Here is a 19634-nt window from a genome sequence, read left to right on the forward strand (position 1 = left end):
CATGATTCAATCTTTTTATTTTTTGTTTTGTTATAGGAAAAGTGCATAGTTGAAGCCCTTTTTCTCAGACAGTAACAGTGTAAATTGAGGTCTCCTGTGGTACCACATACTCGTTCATCTCAACAATCTAGTATGGCTTCACTCTTCATTATATACAACTATTTATGTTTAACCGATGTTTTCCTTCATTATAGTTCCTCCCTGACTGTACAAAGAATTTTACTGTACATTCACCGATGTGTTAATGAAGAGTAGCCAGTGACTTAAGACTGTTGGGATGAACTCACAACTCGGCCCACAGTTGTTACAGATCATATCCAGGTTTTGAACTCTTACACCATGCGTTTAAGAAAGAACCTTCAATTTTTAGACAAATCTGTCTCATTTCTGATATCACAGGTAGTCTGGAACATATCCCGAGGCCCTGATACACTTTAATAAACACGTTTCCACCATGACAGGGCCAGAAAGTGGAAACGTTCAGAAAATTTAGTCAGTGAATAGAAAACAGAAAACCCTGTATGATGTAATGCATCCCAATAGCCAACAATGGATGTATAAAAATACCACTTATCATGATTTTCCATTTCTCTTGAGTGTTAATTCCACTCTATGATAACTTTGAGGCTAGGGTTTGAGTTTTAAATATCCACTAACATTTACACAAATGATTATGGAACAAAACAACATTCACCACTGCATCAGTCTGCATTAGGGGTTTCTATTTTTCTGGCCACGAATTGTATTTGAACCTTTAATCTAATCCTGTGAGAAAAAAACCCTGTAGTGTGAACCATGCAGATGAATAGAAAAGAAAACATGACAGAGAAGTTCTACTGCAGATGATTCCCTCCTGCTTTTATCATCACAGATTTCAAATAAAAAATTACCTCAAATATTGCTATTCTGTCTCAAGAAAGTTGATTTCTAAATGAGCTTTGAGACCAGAACTAAAAATTTACATTGGCACTGAAAACTCTAGAATGCTCCTTTTTAACTAATTTCCTTTTCACTGATTTGACATATGATAAAGATGTTGTGAAGTAGAAACTTTGGATTGCTCCAATTAATCACAGACTGCTGTGATTCTTTATAGAAAAAGAAAACAGGCTCTCGTCGCCACAAGGACAAAATCAGTACAACATACCTTCAAAAGTAATTATATACCACAAGAAAAGTGCTAATAAAATATCATTTCTGGCTACTACATCAGGTTCAATATACACAAAGGAATATATCACTTCCTTTGTTTAACCACAAAACAATTACAGTACATGTAATCATTCTAATGTGAATAATTAATATGATGATTTGTTTGTGCTGAGTATAATGTTTTTCACACTGATTATACCCTGTTTTTAAGACTGCAATTCATTTCATCTCAGCTGTGTAAACTGAGTGTGAAATGTGAACATTTAACAGTCAAAGCAAACCTCTTAACAGGCTTATTAAGACCTGTCACTTGTCTGTAAGAATTATTACTTCTGCTTTGTGCATCTGATATGTTGTTAAAATTTTATTGAATAACTAATAACTTATTGCAAATGTATTGCCATACAATAATCAAACCAATTAATACTTAAAGTGACTGGCCGGGGCACATATGTAATTTAATCGAGGCCTTTACGTAAACACAGATTTACTCTGTTAAAATCCATTCTTAAATCAGACCAAATCTAAATGTAGCATTTTTAGCTAAGAATGATGAATTTAGCAAATTCGTCATTCTGCTGGTTTAAATATGCAATTTAAAAGTATGGTGTGATACGACATCATTACTGGCACTGTTTTGGAGTTTGTGACTTTAAAGTGGAAAGAGTGGAATGTTTCAGAGAGTCTGAAGAAGCCGCCACCTTTCATTACCCAGCAAGCACTGGAACAACAATTTGATCTGCCCAAAAGGGGATTCTTGGCTACCCCTTCCCTCTCCTCCAACCCATGTGACACATTCCTTAATTTTGACTTCATGTCTGAGTCTGAGAGCTGCGATCAGAGACTGACTCAGAACGATGCCCCACCCTCTGACTGAAGACTTGGTGAAGTCACACAGAGCCCAAGTGATATATCAACAGGCCGATATTGTCGGCCAATGTTATTATTGGATATCAGCTTATCACAGAAATATTGTATCACTCTTGGCTTATATGCAAAACAATTTTAGTGCTTATTTCTCTTAATTCAGGTTTTGTTTTTGATGTAACTGTGTTTTTATGTATAGTAATTAAATTTCCCGTGACATTAACTGATCATATCTTTAACCAATAATAACCGAAGCTGAAGAATAATCCATGCATCATCATATACAGTATATCAGATTATTTTTACGTGCTGGCCTCAAAAATCCAGTAACTGTTGGGTTCTAGTAACAGGAATCATAGAAAGATCTACCCCGATAAAACAACGGTATCAGAATGGGAAAAAAAGAAAAAAAGATATTTGTATGAAGGTTGAGAGGGACGCTGTTCCAGTCACAGCAACTAGAGCTTTGATACTGTGCAGCTCCAGTCAAGAGCAGGTGGATGAGTGATGGTTCTTTGGCTCCACTGCTAGTCAACAGGTGGTGCTGGGGGCTCTCTTCCATCTCTCTGCAAACCCCAAAATAAGGAAGGTAGATTAACATAATGCAAGTCTCTAAAACAGAAGTGAACAATCTGGATGACGATAAAGAGCTTTGGAAGAGAATTGGCCTTCTTAACAAATATGGACCTAACAACTGTCAAACATAGCAACTGTTGACAAACATGGAAAAATAATGAATGAAACAGATTGGTCTAAAACCAATTCAAAATCTCCAGTCATAACAGCTGCAATTTAAATTGCACAAAGACTCCCGACAAAAACTAATTCTAACCAATATAAGCATAAAATGTGATGACAGGTTTTTAATTTTCCATCTCCTTCTGCGTGTGTCGTCCCTCCTCGATTCTCTTAATATTGGTCGATTGCTTTAGCATTGTTTGCTGCTATAACGTGTATTGAGACACCCTAGTGTGATTTTGTACTTTAAATAAGATAAACTTTACTTTACTTTAAAACAGCAACAACTGTAACTATCAACAGAAAAAAAGACTATTTGTAGCAGTGACTGCACATTAAGGCCATAAAATGACATGACAGGATGTTTTATTGACACCAATAAGAGAAAAGCAGTCACCAAGCATGATAAAGACTGTTGACAGTGTTAATAAAAGACCCATGATCATATACTTTCACAGTCACTCCCACAAACACTTTTTAACACAGTTTATTTTTTGCATGCTCCTCTTGCTGTTTTTAGCACCTCTAGCTCTGCAGTTCTTGTCTTGTGAGGCAGCTGGAGTTACGCGCTTGTGTCTGAACCACTGGCGGTTCAGACCAATCAGCGTCCTATGAGGATTCTCGCGTGATCTTGTGAATCCAGCTGCCTCGCAAGGTAAGACGGTGATAGATGGATAGTTCATCCAATCACCTGCCAAGTAGTTTTTGAAAGTGCCTGCCTTTTTCCAAACAGTTTCCGAGGATGACTTCTCAGATGGTTCTGTGTAACAAACCATCCAACACATCAGGTTACTGTAGTACACACTGTGCATGTAATTTTGTTCCTCTTTTAACAGTAGCAATAAATGTATGTATATAAGTCAATTTCTTCTCTGCATGTTTCACAGTATTTTATCTTTAAAACAAGGCATGTAACTTTACAAGTCATAGTCCTAATAACTAACATAAAGCAATATAAATACCAATAATGTTGCTTCTTTCGCTATAACCTTGGATTTTTATTTCTTAATCCAAGGTTATAGCGTTCATCACATTATGATGTCGTTCATTTTCATCTTGGTAAATTGTGTCTTATTCAGTGTCACTTGAAGCAGATTTTTGCCTGATAAAAGCAAATTCCTTTCGATGTTGTGATTCACTGCCCATGGTAAGATAAGTGTCAAGGTAAATCCAGACAGAGCAGGAACTACATTTAAAATATCACTGTTTGTTATGTAGGAGTGCATTCAAATACTGACATTGTGGGGTCCAGTGGGTTTGCCTGTGGGACGGGGACCCCTGAGACTGGACGGACGCAGCAGGAACAGGAGCAGAGCCAGAACCATCCATCCCATCACAACCAAGGGGAGGGTCAGGTCACCACTTCCTCCACCTCCTCCGACTGACCCACCTGGGCCTGGCACTGTACACAAACACATTTTTGCACTACTCACATGTGATCTACACTAATGGTTCTGATTTATGTGCTTCCATATGACACATTATGAAAAAACAAAACAAAAAAACCCCACACAAGATCGTTTCGAGGGAGACTTGAATGATGCAACCAACCAATTTTGAAAAGTGATGTATCATGTTCAAAATTAATAAAGATATGTGATACAAACAAAACAAAAAAAAACAACCTCAAACACACACACAAGATATAGTGTGCCTTTCATTAAGAACTCATACATACATTCCAGTGGGCACTCTGTGTCTGTGCAGTAGGACTGAGATTGCCTGAGCTGAAAGACAAATAATAAAAAAGGAACATTTGATGGAATAGAAGAGAAGAAGAAGCAAAAGAATATTATAAATTCCTCCACTCTAATGCTTTGATGGCTACGTTATTTACTCTGGCTAATACAATTTGTGTGACATAAACCTTAAGAGTAATTGCTACATTAGGCATGCAAACACATGACCCACTCACAGCTTACTGTTACCATGGCACATATGTACCCATGGATGGTCCAAAACAACCATCCGAGCTCTTCCTGATTCTGGGAATATACTCTTCAGATCAGACTAACAAATGCTGCGCAACTTCTTTAGATATTTAGACAACACCCTTTTACTGCTGCAAGCAAATCAGAAAACTCCCATGGTGGCTCGTGGTCTGAGCCAACCACAGCTCGTCACGCACCTTAAACCTGTACACAAAGAGCCAATGAGGTCACCTGGAAACTGACACAACATAATTACAAGCTGTGTTCTTTTAAACACTCAGAAACTTAGTTTAACTAGAAAAGTTTGAGCTCATCTTTTATAATCATGAAAAGGACAGAAAATATTCACAATGTGAACCTTACAACACAAATTGCGACATAGTTAAATGTTGTTGCGTGGCAGAACTGATAGACTCTCAAGATAAACAATGAACAGGAACTAGGATATGTTGGCTCAGTGTCACCCAGCTGCGGCTTTTCATTTCCTTCTTCTCTCCTCTGGAGACTTTCGTTTAGTTGCTAGTTGTTCCTAGTGTTAATCTCTTTGCTTCCTTCTCGACTTCAGCGGCACTTAACTTCACATTGCATACTTGGAATACTTAATTTCCTTTTGACCTATTCCAGCACCTCAACTCTGTCATACTCAAGTCTGCCACTTGGATTTCAAGTGACAGTAAAAGCCTCTTGGTTCCATTACTTACCAGGTTGATGAGGCGCCTCATAGCATACTCATGGGTGCAGACGCACTCACAAGGGTCAAAGCCTCCCTCGGCCATGTCTCACAAGATGGTGTTCACCTGGGAACAAAACAAAAAGCACTGTATGTAACTCAGACATACATCATCAAGTTAGAGAAACCCAAAGCTACCTCTTGTCAGTGCTGTGCTCTATTGTTGTGACACAGACACACGCAGATTAGGGGGAGGAGACAGTTAGGGACAGTCAGCAGACTCTGTGGCTGTATTATGCTGCATGTATTCTAGGTTTTTGTTGACAGAGGGAGAGCTCATGATTTTTTTCCTTCATTTATGATTCCTAGCTGTCACAGCACATGCTGAAATGCGGAATATACTCTATATGACAACATATTGGACATTTGTTTAAGAGCTGATGCTGCTGGCATTGTACATGTATCTTTAACATGTATAGTTTGAACTGGTTTACCTTTATAGTGCACCTGTCTTTAATATAACACTAATTATAAGCTAAAGGCCAGTCAATGAAGGGGTCCCTAAATGCAAATTGGTTTACATCCAGCTATCATAAAGGGAGACAAATCTCAGCTCAAGGTGGAGAAGGCAAGAAATGAATACTGTGAGGAATAAACACCGTCTTACAGGATTTTTAAACCAAAAATATAAAATGGCTTGTAATCAGAATGAAAAAGGCCTGGCATACAAATGAATGTGATAAACACATAGACCGTGCTTGCAATAGTTGTAGGCCAGATATGGGAAAATACACTGCTGTCTGCTACATGTGCCTAATGTCTATACCAGAGCCCCACTGTTAATAGATTTAGTGGATGAAACTGAAATCGATGTTTGAGAGTGTAACTCTTTTTGTTAAATTACATTAAAAATTTGTTTTTATACGAGATATGTTCAGAGCAGCACATATTTTGTTGAAAAGTAAACAGTTTGCATTTCAAACTAAGTTGACACTACTGTAAACATATCTTTGGCATTTCTGCACAACAATTTCTTGTTATGTGTGCATGTATGTATGTATGCATGTATATATGGATACATGGATAGATAGATACTTAATTAATCCAAAAGGGAAATTAAAATGTTACAGCAACCAACAATGAGGTAAGAAACAATGAAGTAAAAAAGGTAAAAGAAGTAAATGCAATGAAGGACTAAATCATATACAATAACTAAAAACACTCACTGAAAATATAAAAAAATAAATAGAACAGAAATACAATGGTCAGGTGTATATTGCTACGGTAATAAGGTGCAGGATTGTCCATGGATGTCAAAATTGAGCGTAATAAATATTGATAGCTGAATAATCAACATAATGTATACACATATGATAACAGCAGCATATACAGACAGTCCCCAAAGATGATCAAAATATGAATCTGAAATACAACAGATGTGATGGACAATGTAATAAAACAGAAGTTCAGCTGAGACATACACTGATACCGCTATATCTGCAACAATATAATATCGGCCGATATATATCGGCTAAACAATTCATTGGTCTAGCTCTAGTCTATAGCACAATAAAGTAAAAAGCCGAGCATGTTTTAGTTGACCTATAAGACTACCCGTCATGTCTATTTCTAATGTTAGAGTCCGTACAAACTAACAATCACGCTACTCGAGTCCAAAATACTAACTGTTAAACCGAAATACGACTGCCAGTGTGTTTAAACTCAAAACAGAAGTTTACATAGCAGACATTTTGACTCATTCACAGACTGACAAGTTTTAATCGCTATCGCTGTGACTGAAAGCATAGCTACGATATATTTTCCATTAGTAGCAGCTATAACGTTAGCTCCTGCAAATTTCAACAGTGAAGCGGCCAGTGTTGATTCTCGGCCCTGCTCATTAAAATATCATTGGAGACAGATGTGGCAGCAAACGGCACCGGAACAAGACTTACTTGAGCTTTCGTAGATGCTCGGGAAAACGATTAATCTCTGAAAAAAAGAGGGCCCGAGATACACCGATGCTGACGGAGCCTGTTAAATTGCAGACATGTCAACCTACCGTCGGTGTTTTGTTTGATACACGTGAGCCAACCCAGCTATTCTTCACGATAAACATCCGGGAACTCGGCGGGGAGGGGGTGCGTGCACCAACGGCTCATTAGACGTCTCCTATTGGTCAAACTGTTTGACAGGCGGGTCTCTAAGCCAATCACAGTAAGGGATAGTTGTAACGTCTGGATAGTAAACAAACAGCTGTCTATCCTCACGCAAACAGAGGTAGATGAACCGAGCTCCAACATACCTACAGCTGCTTGACCAAATATTCACACGAGTACTGTACTCAACTACACTTTTAAGGTACTTTTACTTTACTTGAGTATTTCATTTTATGTAAATATTGTACTTTTTACTCTGACAGCTGCAGGTGAGCTAGTTACTATTCAGATTAAGCCTCACCTACATCAGTTACAACATAAAAATGCTAATTAAACAGTAATCCAATAATATATAACTAATAATATAACTCTGCTGATTAATAAAGACTTTGACTTTTGATATTTTGAATACATTTTCCTGTTAATCCTTTACTACTTTTACTTGTAACAGATTTTTTTCATTGTAAAATATAGTAAGTGAAAGCAAAAACAAGTAAAAGATCTTAAGTACAGATGTGTCAACAGCAAATTGTGTGTAAAATATCAAAAGTAGCTGAACGCTGTTGAAATCAGCTTAAGTGTAATTGCTGAAACTATTGAAATTTTAGATTAAGCCCTGTAGTTGAATTGTTAGGTTGTGTGTAAACGAGGTGAAAGCACCTGAATTGTCATGTGAGTATAGGAGATGTAATCAGTTGAAATATCATTGAACTGTGCGGTTTAGTTTAAGTTGAAGTACCAGAGATAACTGAAGTGCAGTGTGCACTGTAAATAGCAGTGAAAGTAGCTGAAATGTCAGTTTAAGAGAAAAACTTAGTTGAACCTTCTATGCTTACCTTTATTTTGCCCCTTAAAGGACAGGTTTACAATCTTAAAATGATAGTCAAGTGCCTGAATGAACATTGAAACAGGTTTTTCTTGCTGTAAGCATTCCTCCTGTTCATACTGACCATGAGAAGATCCCTTCATAATGCACTTACATGGGGGGCAAAATCCACAAGCCTCCTTCTGTGCAAAAATGTATTAAAATTTATCTGAAGCTAGTATGAAGCGTCATCCAAATGAGTAAAATCAAGTAGATATATTTCAACGTTAGTCTTTTTAGCGCCAAAGTCCCTCTTTCTGTTACTATACTTCCACTGCAATAGGGAAACACTGTCTGAGGAAACGCATAGAGGGAATTTAATGCTAAAAAGACTATAAATGTGGCAGATATCCACTTGATACGACTAACTCAGACTGCTGAAGCCTCATAAAAGCTTCAGATCAACTTTTAAATGAAAGCATATTTGAAGGGGATCTTTCACAGCGAGGATAACCTCTTTCAGTGTACATATGGGCACCTGATTGTTGTTTTAAGACGCACTTGAAAAATTATGAACTTATCCTTTAATCCCAATTAAAAATAACATATATATACCTCTTGCCATAAGATCACAGTCAGATGTAAAATCCTGTAGCTGAATGAGGGTGCTGGTTAACAGTGCTAGAAATCAGATGGGTTTCATCACATGATGAGAAATGTCCTGAAGGTGAGTTTCAAAACAGCACAAACCCATGTTCTCATTAATGAAACTTCTAGTTTCTACTCCATTTGGCCGCACTGTGTGTGTGCATGTTTCTGGACTGACTGAGGCTGAGCGCTGGCAGGCAGGCAGGCAGGCAGGCGACGGTGAGCTGCCTCTAAAGTGAAAAGACGGTGAAAGTGAAAGGAGGGCTACATATCTGTGCAAAAGCAGTCCCCGCACTGACAAGACAACAGAGGGAGAGAGAGGCCCCGGGTCGAGCTTCCAGGCAGCAGCAGCAGCAGCAGCAGCTCAGCAGACACAGCCATGGCTAACATCGCGGTCCAAAGGATCAAGCGGGAGTTCAAAGAAGTTCTCAAAAGCGAAGAGGTGCGTTCACGTTACGCGTTATTTTATACTTTCATTCAACTCCGTGTTTGCTATTGTTTCAACTCTATTCAAACGTGTCTGCTGCCGTTATGACAGAGACTTATTTACCTCTGCTAGCGTCAGGGTCCCAGTAACGCTAGGTCAGGCCTAAACAGGAGAACTTCAGCTAGCTGTAGCTTGATATCAGTGTCTGCTCGACCCTCCCCTGTTATGTCAGGTGGGTGTGTTCAGGAAACACCGGGGATTCAGCTTTGGCCCTCTGTTTCTCACTTAACAATACCGCACACCTTTTTTGAGTAATCACATAGCTAAAATAAACCTACCTTTGTATGGGCGCGCCTCATTCAAGGTGTCCTCAAGTGTTTACTAACGTAACGTTAGCTGTAAGTTACTGTCAGTTTGGGTTAGCAGCTTTTAGCGAGCTAACGGTCACGTTATTTTGACAGCTCATCCACAGCTAGCATTAGCATTAACCGCTATAACGTCCACCAACTTAACAAACTTATTAAAGGTTAATCAGCTACTCGTATACAAGTGGAGGGGCTATTTAAAATGTGTATTATGCTTTGCTACCGCTTGTCAAATGTCGTTTCTGTGGGGTTAGTAGTTAACTTTTGTTAGCTTTGCTTTAGCCAGACATGTATCTTGCTAATGTAAACGTCCTAACGCTTCCTGTTGAGCTGTGAAACAGACTTTGATTTGATAGAAAATTACAATTGTTTTGCCCTTAATAGTATGTAACGTCACAAACTGGCATTTGGTAGTCAAAGTGTGTGGTTTCACATTTTGACAGACACTTGTAGAGACTCCTGCTACAATAATGAAACACCAGTGTTGTTTTATTTGCGTCCCTCTCATTTGTTTCCCACCTCACAGACAAGTAAAAACCAGATAAAAGTAGATTTGGTGGATGAGAACTTCACAGAGCTGAGAGGCGAGATAGCAGGTCCTCCAGATACACCATATGAAGGTACTGTCTAACACCTGCATCACTATTACATTCAATCACATTCGTTTCACCATTTGTATCCTGTTCACAGAGGTAGTTTCACCTGTATATGGTCATTTCTTCTGTATATTTCTGAAGATTGTTGTTGTTATTTTGTGTAAGGGCCTTGTATGCTCAAACATACTTGGCCAGTAAAGATGATCCTGATTCTGACAGTGACTTGCCAAGATATTTATTTCAAGACTCATGATTTGGTTATCCTGTTTTCATTTTTTCCCTCAAGGTGGCAGGTATCAGCTTGAAATAAAAATTCCAGAAACCTATCCTTTTAACCCACCAAAGGTATGTGCTCTTTACCACGCTTTCACTTATTGAGTGTGTTACTATACTGTGCACTAGTATCCTGTTTATTATCATGGTTTTGGTGAACACATAATATCCTGGTTTTGAAAACCTTGGTGAGCTCTACCCTGGTTTTTGAGAAACCTCAATATGCTAGCTGAAGTACCCCAACAGAGACTGGGATACTGTGGCATGTAAAACTCTTATCCAGGTTTTTGATCACCAGTCTGCTGTGCACACACATGAGCATCCTCAGTCTGAGATACACAGCAATTAATTTGAAAAAGATAAGTATGATCTGAAGAGAAATTCTGATAGATTATGTGGAAAGTGAATCGTATTGTCAGCAGAGTGTATATACAGCCAGAAAATAAACTTTATTCATCCTCAATTGTTGAGGTAACTCGGTACAGGAAAGATGGTGTCTCAGATGTCGAGGGATCAAAGAGACACCTGCATGCAGACAAACAGACGCCTGGAGACTGTTAGAATTAAATGTCTGTCACAGTATATGTAATTTTATATTAAGGTATCAAAGTATTTTGGCTGATATAGTCAAGTTTCAGGAAAATCTATTGAGAATGCTGTTAATGAATAAATTAACTGACAAGAATATCTGTTTGTGGCTTATCTGGTGATCAAAAATATGAAAAAAAAACAACATAAAAATAACTTGCAAAATTGACCATATTTGCTTAATACAGCCAGAAATATTGGTTACCACAGTATAAATAGTATGAAAAATCTCTGATGATAGACAGATTTATATCATCGTAGGGTAAATATTGTCATGTTGCTCAACCCTACCCAAATATGATCACAAACCAGGATAAGACTCAAGACCTGGATACTAGTGTACATGTAAATATACATATTGTAACCCACAGTTGCCTCCTTGTCCTCCATCACCACACCATTCTCACACCTGTCTGTCTTAGGTGCGCTTCATCACTAAGATCTGGCACCCTAATATCAGTTCTGTGACAGGAGCAATATGTCTGGACATTTTAAAAGACCAGTGGTGAGTGAGACACGCCTGAACCTTGTCACCTACTCTACTCAGTTTTCCAGTGTGTCCTCCATCTCTGCAGCACAAGCAAAAAAACACACACACACACGACTTATCTGCTCCAACTTCTCCTCTGTCTCACCCAGGGCAGCTGCTATGACCCTGCGGACGGTGCTGTTGTCTCTACAGGCTCTGCTTGCTGCAGCAGAACCAGATGATCCACAGGATGCAGTAGTAGCAAACCAGGTGTTTTGATACAATAATACTTGCTAGCATGTTTCCTCCTAGTATTCAAATGGCAAACATTTTTAGTAAAATGTGGATCATTTGTATAATGATATTTTTAGGCTGTTGTTGAGCTGTAGACCGTTAAAGCCATTTAAACACACAGTTTCTCTCTACCTTCACTGTTGGCTGGATTTTTTTTATAGCAGTTCTCATTGAACTTTCTCTCTGCATCCTTAGTATAAGCAGAACCCAGAAATGTTCAAACAGACTGCAAGGCTGTGGTCTCACGTCTACGCAGGAGCTCCTGTCTCCAGTCCTGACTACACACGTAAAATAGACAAACTCTGTGCCATGGGCTTTGATAAGGTCAGAACCAGTTTTTTTGTTTTTATTGCAAATTAACATTTTGTAGTAACATTTATGTCAGTAAAAGCACGATGTGGGACAGCAGAGTTTTGGGTGCTTTTGTTTGACATTAGAGCTGAATTATATTAGTCAGTTGATAGAAAATGAATCTGCAACAAGTTTCTTCTGTGATAAATGGGAGTGAGTCTTTTTTTCCAGGTTCTCTTAAACTTATGTGATAGTGAACTGAATATCTTTGGGGTTTTGGACTGTTGTTTGGACAAAACAAGACTATGTGAAGGCGTCACCGTTGACTCTCGGAACCCGTGATGGACATTTTTCACAGTTTTTTGACATTTTAGACTAAACTATCAATTGAAAATATAAGCAGTAGACATATTGATAGTAAAAATAATCTTAACTATTAAACAGCATGCTTGTCAGAGTGAGTAGGTGATGTGTTGTCTTACTGTAGTAAATGTCAGGATTTGCTCTTAAGGAGGCTTAATTTATTCAACAATTACCATGGAAAGCATATGTGATTCATGTTCAATAGAGATTTCTACTTATCTCCCTCTCTTTATTCTTAGGTTTTTATTACCTTGGTTTCCTTGTATATCATGCACACATTACAATGATTTTTAATTCTTCGATTCTTTTCCCCCCCTTTGCATACAGAATGCAGTAATAGCGGCCTTGTCCTCAAAATCCTGGGATGTGGAAACAGCGACAGAGCTGCTCCTTAGCAACTGAAACCCAGCCAGATGTGAGGATCCCGAACTCCCTTCATCATAGCATCAGCCCCCCCTTCCCACCCCAGCGCCATTCCACCATTGCCTTTTGTTACACAGACAGCACCCCATTCGCCACAGCAGTCTGAGCCTTCTTTTATAAACAAGTTTGTTCGCTACAAACTCAACACCGGTAGCACCGCAGTCGCCAATATGCACACCGCCCTGTTGCCTGTCTGACCCCCTTCTGTCCATTGTGCTATGAGTCTTTTCTTCCACTGACTAAAACGTGTATCCCTGTAATAAGAAGCCCTCAAACACTTTCAGTCACGCATCTTGTCTTCCATACCCCTTAATCATATTCTCAAACTTTTTTTTTTCTTGGTTCTGTGTTCCTTGATATTGCAAAGACTCAAATAACTGCCACTGCCTAGTGGAATTTCCAGGGTGAAATGTGAAGGAAATCCCGAACACTGCTCTCACAGTACATCATTTACTCCTTCAGCGACGAGTTGCACTTCTGTCACACAGTTCTCTTTAAGGACATTTAATACTAAAGGTATAGCTGGATTACATTTTACTTGACTGGATCGTGTTCTGCATGAGCAGTGTAAAGGATTTTCCCTGAACAGTTTACCGTAGATGCTTCAATCATGTGCAGAGGTTTTTTTTTTTTTCTCTGTCTGTGGAATTAGAAAAATATCTCACAGACATCCTCTGTCATCTGCACACATGCACAGAAGAAAAAAGTTATCTGTAAATAGATAGTGTAAATTTGAAAATACAATGGGGATATACTTTTTTTCTTACATGGCATTGTAAAACAAATTATTTTAAATATAAACTATGCCTAGTTTACAATGATATGGGGAGATACCTTTTTATGCTTTTGTGATCCATGAGAAATCCCTCTGAATGTCCTGTTGTTGGTTTTGTTTTGTTTTTTTCCTCCTTGAGGTTGTTGTTTAGGGGTGGCACAGCCAATTATCCTGGCCTTAATGGCACAGGAAGTGACAGCCAGCTCAGGCCCTTGAAGATCATTACATGCCACCTTCTCTGCCACACAATCCAACCTTTCTCTCATCTTTTATTGTCCTTGCATGTTCCACGCTGCCTTTATTTTATTTGGCCAAATGACGTGGTCATGGGGTGTCTGTCCGATTTAACATCCTTTCAGACTTGCGAAACTCGCAAGACTCTTTCTAATTTGTAGGAAAGAGACACCTGGAACTTTGCTCGGCAAGCCACTTAGCACACACCCATTTCGGCATGATACCTGTAGGGAACCAAAGCCTTCTTTTTTTCTGTTAATTTTATGAGTTTGTTGCTGGAAAATACTCTTATGCTCTGAACAGGTTTTTTCTGGAACAATGACTGGACACACCTCAAGAAATGAGTGATTCTGAATGTCAATTAAGGTTTTGAATTTGCAATGCTGTGGTTTTTTTGTTGTCTTTTTTTTTTTACACTCATTTCAGAGCAATCAGTATCAACCATAGACACGTTCTTTTTAGCCACGGATTACGGATGAGCTCACCTTCTATCAGTCCTAATGTTTATCATAAGGAAGGGGGAGCTGTGCACCTACTCACTGATGCAATCCAGCAGCACTCAATCAATACTTTGGCCATATATATAAACAGGTATATAGGTGACACCCTATATCCCGAACATGCTTTATTACTCAGCCAAATAAAACACTCATTGAGGTTGTCTTTGAATGATGTCTTTTGGAGTAGTTAAAGAGGCTGGAACTCCTCTGTTATTCTGTGAAGCAGATAGCAGGCCTGCACAGTGTTTTCACACATTCTGATTTGAGGTACACGGACTGTAAAGAAATGTTTAGCATATAGAGAGGTGAGGTGTTGATGCATCCTCACATACAGCCTTTTTTTTTTTTTTTTTTTTAAAAGAATTATCTTCCTTTTGCTTGCCCTCCAGCTCGGTCCCTACCAACACAACGGCATATTACAGAACCACATGGCGATATTGTGCACCTTCTCCGCTGATGATGAACAGTTTCCAGCCAGAGCCAAAAAAAAAGTTCATAGTCAGCGGTAGAAAGCACACACCATCTCTTGTACTTGTAAATAGTCAGGCTCTTGATTAAAGAAAAAGCCTCCTTGTTATCACCAGAGTGCACCATTGATGGCTGGATCTATATTTTGTAAGAAAAAGAAAGGACAAAAAAAGGAAAGAGGCCCTCTCCCTGTCTTCCTGATGTTCTCACTATGTACAATATTGCACGATGACAAAGCATAAAAAAGGGGCTTTTGCATCTCAATTTCTCCATTTGGATTGAGACTTATTTTCCTCTTTTGTTTCCTTGGAAGCAAGCATCAGCAGTATAAAAAGCATGGTTATTTATTGTGACAGTGTCATGTTTCTTTGATTAAAAAAAAAAAAGAAAAAAAAAAGGAAAATCAAGTTTGCTTTTGTTGTGTCTCATACTTGCAAAGAAGAAATAATAGTTAAGCGCTGCATTTTAAAATGCTGTGATCAAGACAAATGCACTACACGGTAACATCTAAAAGCATTTATTTTCTGGAAAAAAATTTAAATATGATCATGAGAATAGGCATACTTTTAACTACATCAAAAATAAATCATCACCACAACCCGCAAGGTTTCCACTCACTCAATGCTTCAAAGCAGGCCGTACCCAACAAAATAAGTGACAAAAAGTACAAAAAATATTTAATTGTAAAAGATGACAAAAACCTGAACACAGACTTGTATAGTAATATATCATTTATGCATTCCAAAGTGAAGTAATGTTACATACTTCAGCAGTAAAAAAAAAAAAAAAAAAAAAAAAAAGTAATTCAAACCCAGCTCCATTTCAGAGCTCTTGACCAGAGGAGCAGGCAAACCGCTTGAACACAGTATCCAGAAATGTTTGACAGTTTTGTCCATTAACACACTGGAAATAAATCAGAAGGCCTTCAAAAACATTACAGGTGGCAGTTAAGAAGCCTCAAAGAGTTTCTACCTGGCCTTGTGATACTATTACTGAGCTAAAGCACCTAAACATCCCCAAGTTAGAAACCTAAACAAAGATTATAAAATTTTGGTGCCAGTACATCTGTTAAATACACAAATCTTGTGTGTTGATGTTCCCGTATTTTAACCATTTGCTGCAATTTTTTTTTTTTTTTTAATTTTCATGGATATTCAAAAACTGTAAAGTTTCACACGGGTATTTACAAAATACAACTGTCTTAAGTAAAACTGGTGAGCTTGAAATAAAAAATACTGTGCAGCAGAGACACACGGAGGAAGAGGTCAGGAGACGTACAGTAGGATTTTTCCCAGGGAGTTTAATAAGCAACAATCATAACCAGATTAAAACGTTTGTAAAATGTCCATCCTGTTTTTTTTTTTTCTTAAAAATGGCTCCACAAAAGAAGCAAAGAGCAACAAACACAAAAGGAAAAACAATAACATGTTGAAGTAAGACCTACATACAATGAGCTTCAAATCATGACTACAAGGTGTTTAAAACCTTCTAGGATGTCAGTGGCGTGTGTGTGAGAGTGTGTGTATGTGTGTAACGTGTGAGTGTGTGTGTGTGGTTTAAGAAAGGTCCATAATGTGTCCAGGAAAGCTTTAGAGTCAGAGAGGAGGAGCGTGTATGTAGGGGTTGGGAAGGGAAGAGTCTGGCCCATTCTTTACAGCCGTGAGTTCACCTTCAGAGGTTTCCTCTTTACCTGAAAGACAACAAAAGTTTGGAAGCAAGTCAATCCTCTGTTCTTATTACCCGTGAAAGTGACCATCTTATCACACAAGGACAGTGAGGCATTCAAGATTTTTTTTATTTAAGATTGGTCAATCATTTCCTTGGGAGAAACTCCTTGGGATACGTGGGTGTTTTTAATATCAAGTAATTCCTCAAAATGTCGCAAACGTTTGCAGATAATCAACTCCACAAGTAAACAAATTGTCAGTCATTGTTGTTTTTGACTGGACAATAGAGAACAGTTGATATATATGTTAATTACAATGAATAATCACTTTAATAACATTTTATTTCTTGTATGCTGTTGATACAAACCACTAAGGGTCTCAGTATGCTTCAAATGCAGTGCTTGTCAGATTGTCTACCAGCGTCTGAAACCCTCATCCCCACACACCTCTCTGACAAATGCAACCAGAGAGCTGCGTCCAACAGCTTTAACAACTTTCTGAAACACTCTCCTCACTGCAAGCAGCGACTAACTAGATGTGTGGAAGTGCAAAAGTAAACAATATTTCAACTTCTCTCTCTTGTTCTCTTTTTACTCGTCACTTTTCATGCGTGTAACACAGAGTGCAACATGAATGCTTTTAAGGAAAAACTGCCCCCAAGTGTGCACCCTTATCCCCATTTGTACAATTCATTGTATCTAACCATCTTTATTGGGGCATTTCTGCTGCAGGACCTTTTTAAAGGGGACCAAGAACTTTCTTTGCCTCAGTAAAAAACACAAAATATAATTTCAAACATCATCATTTTTAAATCTGTCATTGGTCTTTTTGCCTTATCTCCATGGTCCTTTAGATGCAGTGAAAATGCAAACAAGAAAGTGTTTTTAGTTCCTGGGGTTCCATAAAATCTGGAACTGTTCGGTCGAAAAGATCTAACAGAGAGCAGGCTTTTGGCCTGCCTTTGAATGCAGCCTTTAGATGTGGTTGAATGAAATGTTGTACAACCTAGTAGCATTTTAAGCATACTGAGACCTTTAGTATGATTTCTTATCAAGGAAACAGTTTGAGATGCTTTCTGTAACCTCAGGTGAAACCTTGCCCAAAAAAAACCTAATATGGTTCCTCTGTTAAGGGGGTTGATTGACAGAGATGAGTCCTGTATGATCCTGTGGTGGTAAAAACTGTTCAGAGGCATCCTGCACTAAACTGACTCACTGCCAACTCTGCCTTGCTCGTCTCCACTAATGGACTCTTCCTGCCTGCCGGAGGGAACTCCCCTCCTTGTGGACTTGGTATCTCCCTTGCTATGTGTGTGGGACCAGGCTGCACAGCAGGTCTGTCCTTGCGTGGGGGGCATCTCTTGCTGTCCTTCCTGCCACAGATAACACCCTCTGGGCTGGACTCCAGCTCTATGTCAGTGTCGCCCTCACTGCCCAGAAGGAGGGCGACCATCATTAAAGCTCTCCCTGCCTCCTCTCCATGCTCCCTCCTTCTCACTGTTTCCTGCTCTCTGCTCACAAATGGCCACCTGCTCAGAAAAAAAGTTGACGTCTGAATGGGACTACTACTCCTTTTGTCCTGTCAGTTCTCTCTCTCTCTGCAAATAAGACTAAGCTGCAGTAAGTTCAGACACTAAAAAGGCTGACTTCTATCTTGAGTAACTTTTTTTAACGGCACGTTTTCTCTCTCCTCGGCTCTTAACTCCACTCTTACCTCTGCAGGTCGATCTGTCTCTTTGTCCCTTCATCATTCTGCTGCTGCTGTTTTGACATCTTGATGTTGATTGACTCTGCTGGGTTGGAGTTGGGGTCAGCTGCTCTCTTCCTGCCTCTGCCAGCTCCACCCCCTGTTGCTGCTCCTCCCTCTTTTTCAGCCACCACCGGAGCAGCGGCGGCTGTTTTTGGTGGACGGCCACGCCGTTTGACAGGCGACGCTTCTGTTCCCGCATCAGGGGTCGCATTCTGACTCGCCTCCTCCTGGGACAGAGAGAAAACTCAGCAAAAACTCAACAATGCTCTGGACTTAGTCAATATAAATAGTTCCAGATGACACATGGTCGTCCTATATGAACTCACCTTCTTCCCCTCATCATTTTTGATGACTGGGTTCTCATTGTTTTCCTGCGTCCGGCTCTCTGCTGACTCAGTGGCAGTGTTGCTGTTACTACAAGACAAGTTTAAAACCACACAGATGAAGTACACATTATTTTCTGATGCTGTGTGAGTGTGTGTTGTTTGTGTGTCTACCTGTTCTTGTTGATGGTTGAAGAGCTCAGCGGGGAGGAGTTGGTGCTGGTGTTACTGGCTGTATCTGAGGCTGTGGTGGTCTTGGTGAAGATCCTCCTCCCTGGTACTGTGAGAGGCTTGTTCACAGCTCCCAACACTGGAGCGGGTTTAGGCTGCATAAAGGCAGATCAGGGAAGGAGGTGGGGTGAAGTTAATGGTATTAGACTGTTAAGCATCTGCTAGTTAAACTTATATTACTGTTCACCAGTGATGAAGCTTCTATATATCACTCAAATCAAAATGTAGCCCTCTCTTAGAAACAACTATCACACTTCAGAGCACAAATATTTTCATTCACATGTTTGTAAACTCACAACAAAGTGAAAAATATATATACTCCAATTTCCCAATAAATGCCAAAATAGTGATTATATCATCTAAACTACCTTTCTTACAGTTTGAGGCATTATATTACCTGTAATGTATATTGCTCAGCACTCTCATGACTGTCTGATTCTTTCTTTTAGTGGTTATGAAAGCTGTGTTTCGCATTTACCTTTCCAGTGAGCAGCATTTGTCTCATCTCTGTCGTCAGATACTCTTTATCATTTTTGAAGTCCTGTTGGACAAAATTACAACAGAAAACTTTAATTAGCATAAACTGCTAAACCATGACCAAAAATAATCTTAAATGTGTATTTATCAA

The 19634-nt window shown here is 39.1% G+C and overlaps 3 protein-coding genes across 12 annotated transcripts in view; 1 reads left to right on the top strand and 2 right to left on the bottom strand.

Annotated features, from left to right (window-relative positions):
• Positions 1 to 10028, bottom strand: smim14 (small integral membrane protein 14). Of its 4 annotated transcripts, none has more exons than XM_044346855.1 (5): positions 9736 to 10028; positions 5390 to 5485; positions 4436 to 4484; positions 3996 to 4159; positions 1 to 2585 (listed from the first exon to the last, which is right to left on the bottom strand). In XM_044346855.1, the coding sequence occupies exons 2-5, from the start codon at positions 5462 to 5464 to the stop codon at positions 2547 to 2549; spliced, it is 327 nt and encodes a 108-aa protein (XP_044202790.1). In that variant the 5' UTR covers positions 5465 to 5485; positions 9736 to 10028; the 3' UTR covers positions 1 to 2546. The 4 variants fall into 4 exon arrangements, with proteins under 4 accessions (XP_044202790.1, XP_044202791.1, XP_044202789.1 ...); XM_044346856.1 differs by lacking the exon at positions 9736 to 10028 and adding an exon at positions 9521 to 9594; XM_044346854.1 differs by lacking the exon at positions 9736 to 10028 and adding an exon at positions 7421 to 7508.
• ube2kb (ubiquitin-conjugating enzyme E2Kb (UBC1 homolog, yeast)) lies at positions 7622 to 16416 on the top strand. Of its 3 annotated transcripts, XM_044346849.1 has the most exons (8): positions 7622 to 7719; positions 9100 to 9412; positions 10289 to 10382; positions 10645 to 10703; positions 11642 to 11724; positions 11859 to 11958; positions 12178 to 12306; positions 12964 to 16416. In XM_044346849.1, the coding sequence occupies exons 2-8, from the start codon at positions 9350 to 9352 to the stop codon at positions 13036 to 13038; spliced, it is 603 nt and encodes a 200-aa protein (XP_044202784.1). In that variant the 5' UTR covers positions 7622 to 7719; positions 9100 to 9349; the 3' UTR covers positions 13039 to 16416. The 3 variants fall into 3 exon arrangements, with proteins under 3 accessions (XP_044202784.1, XP_044202786.1, XP_044202785.1); XM_044346851.1 differs by lacking the exons at positions 7622 to 7719; positions 9100 to 9412 and adding an exon at positions 9544 to 9629; XM_044346850.1 differs by lacking the exons at positions 7622 to 7719; positions 9100 to 9412 and adding an exon at positions 9711 to 9795.
• pds5a (PDS5 cohesin associated factor A) overlaps positions 16317 to 19634 on the bottom strand; it is a 23495-nt gene continuing 20177 nt past the window's right edge. For 3 of the 5 annotated variants that reach the window (XM_044346844.1, XM_044346845.1, XM_044346846.1), the window contains exons 29-34: positions 19485 to 19547; positions 18950 to 19101; positions 18779 to 18866; positions 18417 to 18679; positions 17919 to 18231; positions 16317 to 16726 (exon numbers count right to left, since the gene is read on the bottom strand). In XM_044346844.1, coding sequence (XP_044202779.1) covers positions 16688 to 16726; positions 17919 to 18231; positions 18417 to 18679; positions 18779 to 18866; positions 18950 to 19101; positions 19485 to 19547 — 918 coding nt within the window. In that variant the 3' untranslated portion in view covers positions 16317 to 16687. The remainder of the gene's footprint in view (positions 16727 to 17918; positions 18232 to 18416; positions 18680 to 18778; positions 18867 to 18949; positions 19102 to 19484; positions 19548 to 19634) is intronic. The other 2 variants (XM_044346847.1, XM_044346848.1) reach the window with 2 other exon arrangements.

The sequence above is a fragment of the Thunnus albacares genome, chromosome 3 (genome assembly GCF_914725855.1).
Source record: "Thunnus albacares chromosome 3, fThuAlb1.1, whole genome shotgun sequence".
NCBI classification, from domain to species: Eukaryota; Metazoa; Chordata; class Actinopteri; order Scombriformes; family Scombridae; genus Thunnus; species Thunnus albacares.

Coding starts and splice junctions, on each gene's coding strand:
- smim14 (XM_044346855.1), bottom strand. CDS start 5,464: ATGGCCGAGGGAGGCTTTGACCCTTGTGAGTGCGTCTGCACCCATGAG. Junction 4,485..5,389: donor TGAGGCGCCTCATCAACCTG/GTAAGTAATGGA, acceptor TTTGTCTTTCAG/CTCAGGCAATCTCAGTCCTA. Junction 4,160..4,435: donor CACAGAGTGCCCACTGGAAT/GTATGTATGAGT, acceptor GTTTGTGTACAG/TGCCAGGCCCAGGTGGGTCA.
- ube2kb (XM_044346849.1), top strand. CDS start 9,350: ATGGCTAACATCGCGGTCCAAAGGATCAAGCGGGAGTTCAAAGAAGTT. Junction 9,413..10,288: donor AAGTTCTCAAAAGCGAAGAG/GTGCGTTCACGT, acceptor CCCACCTCACAG/ACAAGTAAAAACCAGATAAA. Junction 12,307..12,963: donor GTGCCATGGGCTTTGATAAG/GTCAGAACCAGT, acceptor CTTTGCATACAG/AATGCAGTAATAGCGGCCTT.